This window comes from Nansenia antarctica, assembly GCF_963989245.1.
Source record: "Nansenia antarctica genome assembly, chromosome: 13".
In the NCBI taxonomy this organism is placed as follows: Eukaryota; Metazoa; Chordata; class Actinopteri; order Argentiniformes; family Microstomatidae; genus Nansenia; species Nansenia antarctica.
In genome coordinates, this window is record NC_137683.1 from 28,666,961 (window position 1) to 28,675,964 (window position 9,004).

Here is a 9,004-nt window from a genome sequence, read left to right on the forward strand (position 1 = left end):
TCAGTTGCGGCTGATATAATCCCAAACGCGGGGAACCTTTGTGAGCTCGCGCGGTGTGCCGCAGGGGATTTTGGGGTAGGTCTGTTTAGTGCCGCACAACAAACAGTGTCTTGTAACCAAGAGACCAGATCAATAAATAAATAAATAAAAGACAGCGCAACAGCTCCACCCTGTGGACGAGACGTTACATTTACATTTTTGCCATTTAGCAAAATGGTAAATGGTAAATGGACTGCACTTATATATAACGCCTTTATCCAAAGCGCTTTACAACGGCCTCTCATTCACCCGTTCACACACACACTCACACACCAATGGCGAGGTAGGCAAGTTACCATGCAAGGCGCCGGCCGGCCCGCTCACTGGGAGCAATTTGGGGTTCAGTGTCTTGCCCGAGGACACTTCGACATGTGGCCAGCCGGGGCTCGAACCGCCGACCTGCTGACCTTGCGATCATTAGACGGCGGCTCTACCTCCTGCGCCACAGCCGCCCCAGCCGTAAGTAAGGGAACTCCTCCTGCCAGTCCCCCCCCCCCCCCCCCCCCCACAAAAGCGTCCCATGAAGTCTCACCTGACCCCCCATGAGGGCGGCGATGTGGCAGGTCTTCCCCCCCGGGGCAGCACACATGTCCAGGATACGTTCTCCTGGCCGGGGCCCCAGCACATGACCCACCACCACTGACGGAAGGTTCTGGAGGCAGGGAGAGATGGGGGGGGGTGATGATAATGATAATGATAATGATAATAATAATAATTCATTGTATTTATATAGAGCTTTTCCGAGGCTCAAAGACGCTGACAATATGGGAGAAACCTAAAACACAGAAACAACAAGCAACAGATAGCATGAGCACATAGAACACAGAGTTAACGAACAGGCACAGGGAACAATTAACACAGCAATGTCCAGGGGGGGGGTAGGGGAGGTTGTATGCATGTCCAGGGGGGGAGGGGAGGGGGGGGTGGCAGGGTTAGGGGAGATGGTTAGGGGTAGGGGAGGTTGTATGCATGGGAGAACAGGTAGGCATTGAGGTGGGACTTAAAAGTGGAGAGTGAGGGTGAGTCTCTGATAGGGCTTACACACCGGCAGTTCCGAACGCCGGTTCGCGTTCCCGTTCGGAAACCTCCGAACGTTGGCGCTGTCTGGCGAACGATACACTGGTATGAACGCGGGCTCGTTCGCCAGACAGCGCCAACGTTCGGAGGTTTCCGAACGCGAACGCGAACCGGCGTTCGGAACTGCCGGTGTGAAAGCCCTATGAGTGGATGAGGGGGTGTATCAATGGGCAGACTCAAGAGCTGACTACTCCTGTCCCAAACCAGACAAGAGGACGTACCTGTAGAAACACCAGGCTGGGAAGCACGCCGTCAAAAGAGGGGCTCTGGTACAGGGGCTCCACCATCCTGATGCCGACCCCCCTAGAACAGGCAGACGACGGAGGCGTTATGTAAGAACATCTTTCTTCACAAGAGTTCATGACGCTTCTTAACAGCTTGAGTATGCTTCTTACTGGGACTTAATATGCACATTCATGTTGAATTCTTTCCTACAATATTTTTTTTGGGGGGGGGGGGTTTCGACCAAAACACCCTCAAAAGCGTCTTTGGGTGTCTAGAAAAGCCCTATATAAGTCTAATTTATTATTATTATTATTATTATTATTATTATTATTATTATTATTATTATTAAGACCGCCAGGACCAAGCTCCGGACCTGGGGTGATGGGGCCTTTTCAGCCGCAGCCCCGTCCCTCTGGAACGCCCTCCCCGACCACATCAGACAGGCCAACACCCTGCCAACATTTACACAGGCCCTCAAAACCCACCTCTTCAAGCTCACCTTCATCAGTTAACCCTCTCCCCCTCTCCCCTTCCCATGTGTCCCCAACATTAATACTCAATCTTTTCAGTTTGTAAAGCGTCTTTGAGTGTCTAGAAAAGCACTATATAAGTCTAATGTATTATTATTATTATTATTATTATTATTATTATTTCCTGAAGCAGCCATCATATCGAGAAAGAAACACAGCTCTACAAAGAAAGAACTCCCTAACCCAGAGCATGGAAGTGTGTCTGTCCACTTACTTGACCGGTTCGTCCGAGCAGAAGATTCTAGAACGGTCCATCTCAGAGATTCCATTCCCCAGGAACGTTTTCTTGCCCTGGAAGTCCTTGGCCCCCCGCGTGCACTTCCCCTCCAGGTCTGAGAACACCGACACCTCGGCCCCCGCCTTCATGACTGAGGACAAAACACACCGCTGCTTAAAGTCTCACAGGCTGTTGATGTCATGACTTTATAGGCAATATCATCTTTTATGATGTCAACAGGCATAATAAAGGGCCGATTCACGCCTCGTCGATAACAATGCAACCAGGTTGCCTCGATCTATCGATTTCTCAATGAGCGACCTGCCGCATAGATGTTGCACCCCATTGATTGGTTGGTTAGTGAACGGAGGCAGAGCTGAAACACTTCTATCAGGAGCTAAAAGCACCGACACAAACTATCCTGAGGTAAATACAGGCAGCCTTTGTTTACTAGCTAGACAGCTAGCTATGTTTGTTAGTTAGCCACTACTTCTACCCTACTTTGACAGCAGCTGTTCTCAACCATTCATTATGTCATCGGTAATAAGAAAGCCAAATATGGGTGTATGGGTGTTCTATCTAGAGAACATGACACCATTGTGTTTAGGCTACGTAGACGTATGAATCACACAGAGTACACAAACGCGTACTAGTCGCCTCTGTGGCTCAGTTGGTAGAGCACAGCGCTAACAACGCTTAGGTTGTGGGTTCGATTCCCGCTGGGACCATATATGCTAAAATGTAAGTCGCTTTGGATAAAAGCGTCAGCTAAATCACATATATTATTATTATTATATTATATATATACTATATATACAGTATATATATATATATATAATATTATAGTCACACAAGTGTCTCAAAATAATGTAGAGGCCTTAAGCTCCACGAAAAGGATCCTAACATGAGGCTAACATCGACGGCTGAGTGCAGCTGCTGTATCTGTATCTGTCTTCTTGTATCTGTATTTTTTTCCTTTTAATGACAGACACAGTAGAGATTATGACAGGAAGGATGGGTAAAATGGTCAGCACTTTAATCCACTACGCCACCTAAGCACCCCTGCTGTATTTCCTCTCACACTTGGGCGTAGCGAGGATCCCGGGGGCGAAGACGTGGGCTCCCCTCAGGACGGCACTGCCACACTGGGCCCCCACGATCACCTCAGACCGCAGCTGGGCCACTGGCCTGGGGGGGGGTTCAGAGGTCAAAGGCCAGTCAAACACCAACACACATGTCATATCTTGCACTATAAACACATACCACCCACACAGGAAGTGACGGTAGTCTCTGTGACACGATGACCTCCCATGTGTAAACTTTCATCAGAGGGTCTCACAAAACCCTGTGGGAAACAGTGAGTTGTTGTTGTCAAAGGAAGGCAACTCCGGGGGGGGGGGGGTACTCCACCAATGTCACTAAAGGAAAATCCAGGCTTATTTTTTATAAGTCTCGCGAGACTTACCAAAAATAAATCCAGGTTTTTTTGACAAGTCTCGAGAAACTTCTCAAAATAAGCCTGGATTTTCCTTTAGCGACGTTGATGGAATACCCCCCAGACCAGTGGAGAGAGTGACGGGGTTCCTACAAGTTTCAACAAGTAACATTTAAGACCTTTTTAGACTTCTTTGAATATAATTTTAGACCTATTCGCACCACCATAGGATAGCTTTTTGTCATCCTCGAGGTGATGAAATTAGGGGTTTCACTGCCATACAGACAAAAAAGGAAGCGAATTGGCATTTTTTGGGTTCCAGCTTGATTCATTTCCGCGTTAATAGATGTGGTCGGACTGATTTCCTTGCAGGATCTCATTTTTAAAACCTAGCACCTCATTTTTAGACCGAATAACTGACATTTGTGACCTTTTTAGGCCTTATGAATTGGATTGCTGGATTTTAGACTTAACAGCTTTTTAAGACCAGCGCGGGAACCCTGCGTCTGTGGCTGTGTTTTCCCTCTGTTGAAGCGGCCTCCTATCTGGCCGACATTTGGCACGGCGCTCCTCACATACCTCGGGCCGACGACAGGAAGGAGCAGCACATCTGGAATGTGCGGGTGGGGGAGAATGGTAACCATGGAGACGCTCTCACTCTGAGTACCACACATCTGGAAGAACACGCAGGGTCAGGGTCAGAGCTGAGGCGCACGCATACGCAAACAAACACAGACTGTGTTGACATCATAAATAAACACACACTCTCACACACTCTCACACTCTCAGACACACACACACACAGGGGCGCCGCTAAGGGGGTGGTAAGTTAGGACGATTCTAAGGGCCCAGCACTGACAGGGGCCCATGAGAATCTTAAAAAAAAATATATATATATATATTATCATAAGGACGTTAATGTAGCCGACTTCAAATTATAATTCTATGTATTAAACTATAAAATTGCCTATTTAAAAAAAGTCACAAAAGAAACAAACTGGAGTTTTGTTTCTCTATGTTTAACAAAAGTAAGCCTTAAGTTTTAAGCCTAAAATTAAGGAGAGCAGAGGTGGGGGGGTAGTGTTTTTTTTATTAAAATTTAAAAAATTAAGAGGTAAAGAGGCAGAAGAAGAAGAGCAAGAAGTAACAAAGGACAATGACAGCCGCACAGCAAGTTGGCTTCATCACTAGATTTCAAGGATCTTATTAAAGATTTTGCTACTAAGAAGGCCCAGCGTTTAGCTTTGATTTGATTTGATCTCTTTACTCCTATCTTGAATCGTTGTGCATTAGGCTAGATATAGTTTTTAGCTCTCCAGGTATACTATTCCACAGTACTGCCGCAGTGTAAAAATAAAAATCTTCCCATTTCACTATTCAATTTCGCTGGCACCATGTCTGTGTTGCTCCCTTTTGTATAAGACACGTTTGTCTTTGTGTGAAACAAGCAATGCTGAGTCAGTAAATATCTCTCTGCTGTAATTCTTCATTGATCTAATCCTGACAGTATTATGGCCAACTGATCTTTACAAGATCTACATTTATTTAGACACAATACCACCCCATTAAAATTATATTTTTTACTTTTTGTGTGATTTATACTTTTATAATTGGGTTCCAATCTTCATTTAATTATACTTTTGTCCTTGTGTTGTTCAAGTCTTAATTTAATAAGTTAAAGAATGTTGAGATTTCTTTGCTGAATTGTTGATTCCTGTATTAACTGTAATTTTAAATTACATTTACAAAAGATGTCCATCATTGGATTTCTTGCAGTGCATCAATAGTTCATCAACTTCAACTGGGTTTAGGTTGATGGGTGGTTTAGGTGGGGGGGCCCAAAATCATATTCTGTCATGGGGCCCAGAATCTCTAGCGGCGCCCCTGCACACACACACACACTCACACTCAGACACACACACACACACACACACACTCACACACTCACACACAACTTCTTAAATCTAAGCCAGTCTGCACTGTCTCTATACTGACAGACACAGGTCTGTATCCACATTGAAAAAACAAACGTTGAATTACCGCCACATTTCTGTTACTCCATGTCAGTGCGTTGCGTTTCTCTCTCACCTCACTGCAGACGTCACAGTCTCACCTGTTTCAGTTCTTCCTCCAGCTGGTGGCGGATCTCCTCCAGGGGCGCCAGGTGAGTGCTGGCCCGAACACAGGTGAAGGCGGGCGGGTGGGACAGGCAGGACAGCAGCCTCTGGAACCTCCGCTCCGCCTCCCCCAGCCCCACTGCAGCCAACAGCTGGACCCAAACACAATAATAATAATAATAATAATAATAATAATAATAATAACAACTTTTTATTTGTATAGCGCTTTTCCTGCAAACGTTGCCGCTCAAAGTGCTCCAATCATTATATAATCATCATTGAATTATTTAGTCATTTAAAGGCAATATTAAAAAGATGGGTTTTTAGTCTTGACTTGAATATGTGTTGAGGTTTGCATCCCTAATGTAAACTGGCAGTGCATTCCACAATCTGGGTGCATAACATGAGAATGCAGCCTCACTAGAAGACGTTAACGTCAGACAAATTGTTGTACCCTCTGTTCTGGCATTCATTATCATTCATTATCCATGGTGATCTGACAGAGTAAAAGCTTCGCAGTCTTTAATGTGACGTAGAGGTCCTTCCTGATTGGCTGCTTTAGATATCTAGCTACGTCAGTCAGTATATATCTGACAGGCTGTGAGTGTCAGTGCAGACAAGTTAACCCCTGACCTCGTGGTTTATGAAGGCATTCCTCAGGTAATCGTGAACTTCTGGCTTCAGTGCAATTCGTGGGAAAACGGACATTTCTTTACGCACTAGAGTTTAAAGATGATAAAAAAAATAAATATAAAGTCAATCTCGACTTGAACAAAGAAGGCTTGCAACTCCCTGACCATCATAATAATCATAATCATAATCCATAATAATAATCATAATAATCATAATCCCTGTGTCATCATAATATTGTTTTATTAGTAGAATCCCCATTAGCTATATAACACTGGCAGTTACACGAACCGCTTCTTATTGTGGCTGACATACACTTTAACATTCAGAGTGAGAAGATTTGAGTATAATTATACAAAGTCATGGATTAGAGTCAAAAAGCCTTTAACCCGTTTCCACGTTACTCACATTTGGACACGGACCTGCTTCGTCCGACACTTCCTCATACGTCATAGATATGTGTGCACGTGGTGTAGCTGGTAGTTGTAGTTCTCATGTTTATAATGTAGTCCGTTCTCTCACGCATGACATTTCAATGATAATTCTACTATGTGCTGGACTGGTACTTTACTGGTGTGATGTAATGATTGGGAATACGGTCAATTACATTTGCAGGAAAAGTGCTATACAAATAAAAGTTATTATTATTATTATTATCAACCATTCATAATAAATAATTTAAATGTAATAAACTCATATCACAGAGAATTGATACCCAGCCTGATTACTCTTTATAAAACATCACAACGTTTTGGGATTCTCATAGATTTTTATTGAAGTTCAACATCATTTTTCAGCTTTGCAAACCTGATTACCAATGCAGGCAACTATGAAGGTGGTCTCTGGAGAGGCTCAAACAACAAAAAACAAACAAACCCCAAAAAAATCTTCAGGCTTCTCGGCTCAAAACCGTTAGGCAAAGGTAAGATGATGCTGTAATGGGACCAGATAGACCAGATAGAAGGCCCTCACTACTCTGGCTACTCGTCGATGTGTCAGACGATGTATTCATGTCGATGTATTCATGTATTTGCCAGACTGACAACGAGAGGTGTCTCGTGATCACTTATCACAGTCATCAGACATGGTGATGTCATAATTAGCGCTCAGGTGACATCACAGTACACACACACTCTCTTTCCCCCCCCCCCCCCCCCCCCCCCCCCCCCCATGTTGTTTTCCCTTACAATGTAGCAGAAGCAGAAGGTCAAACAGAAAATGATGATACACCACCAACGCCTAGACTTCTCTTCTGCTCAAGGAGAACCACTCCGCTCAGCCTAAAAAAAACCTCCATAATAATTCAAGCATAATTCAAGATAAAAAAAAGTGTCAGTAGTACAGTTTACATTCCATCGATCTGTCAAAGTATTCACTGTGTAGTACAGAATGGACAAGCGGAAGATAACCTGCAAAGACACAGAGGGGACCGTCAAAAAGCCACACGTTACCTTTAGACCAGGGCCGGTCCTAGGCATTTAGGTGCCCTAGGTATGATTTGATGCCCCCTCCCCCAAAATTTTAGGGGTGCCACCACCACATTAAGCCACCAGCACTGCCTCATCACCACCCACACATTCAACAGTAAAAATATGGACAACAATGGTTTCAAGACAAAACTATTGTATATATTATTGTTTATTTTTTCTGTTGGCGCCCTCCAGGCATTTGGCACCCTAGGCGATCGCCTAGTTCGCCTATGCCTAGGACCGGCCCTGCTGTGACAGGCTGTGAAGGTGTCCTGAAAAGCCTTCCCTTTACCCAGCCTGGGCGATTGGCCCACTCCTATGGAGACTAGAGCCAGTTGTAGGGTGGAGCCTAGACCTCCACAACCTCCCAGTTTGGTGGACCGGTCTACCCAATGCAGCTTGGGCTCACGTCAAAAGAGGAGAGGTAAAATAAAGCGCAAGGATTCGTCTTACACAGATGAGGAGGCTTAAACGTGTGAAAAAGCTACGGGAGGTCAGCTCAGATCAAAACTCAGACTCCAGATTATCAGACTCATCAACAAGTTGCCAGAGCAGTGAGATTAATGATGAGGTGATGACCCGCGAGGCTCACAGAGACAGTCCTGAAAGTCCTTGGTTATAATTTTTAGATGACTAAATCTAAATCTAAATCTAAGTGTCTTTGTAGGACAATCTACTCTGTATACTGCAATTACACCTAGTGACAATAGTGGCAAACGCACAAGCAACAAAAGATAACCACAAGTGTAATTATTTTCTTTATTAATAAAGATTTTTAAATGATGTTACCCATTGTATTATCTTAGTTTAAACAAAATGTATTTTTTAATTCTGTTTATTGATCCATCTAAACAATTGCATTAGACATACAGAGTGCTCCCACAAACACATACAGTGTAAACATACAGTAACAATATTGACACTCAGCGCTCTGAGCTCTGTAATCAGTAATCACACGAATGGAATTAGTTAATGGAGAGCATGTAAAACCTATAATCGTTGATCATGAAATAAAACATTGCAACAAGCACTATGCAGACATCTTACTGATTACAGCCAAACATTGTACAGAATCATAGACAGAGAAAATACATTTGATTCTTCTTAATAACTTTAAATGTCATACAAATAACAGTAAAAGTAAATTCTAGGCAAGGCAAGTTTATTTGTATAGGAAAAAATACATTGATAGAAATGTTTGTGTTTAATCATAACTGCTGCAAAACATGAAGGTTTTTAGCTTAGTTTAAATATTTTAAGGGTTT

General features: G+C 43.8%; 1 protein-coding gene across 1 annotated transcript; it reads right to left on the bottom strand.

The window, feature by feature from the left end:
- LOC308169494 (tRNA (cytosine(72)-C(5))-methyltransferase NSUN6-like) lies at nucleotides 1–6,348 on the bottom strand (the record flags this gene model as incomplete). Its single annotated transcript, XM_080544176.1, has 8 exons — nucleotides 1–81; nucleotides 572–691; nucleotides 1,338–1,419; nucleotides 2,086–2,239; nucleotides 3,170–3,276; nucleotides 4,103–4,197; nucleotides 5,637–5,792; nucleotides 6,274–6,348. The coding sequence occupies 8 exons, from the start codon at nucleotides 6,346–6,348 to the stop codon at nucleotides 1–3; spliced, it is 870 nt and encodes a 289-aa protein (XP_080400302.1).
- Nucleotides 6,349–9,004: the final 2,656 nt, after the last annotated feature.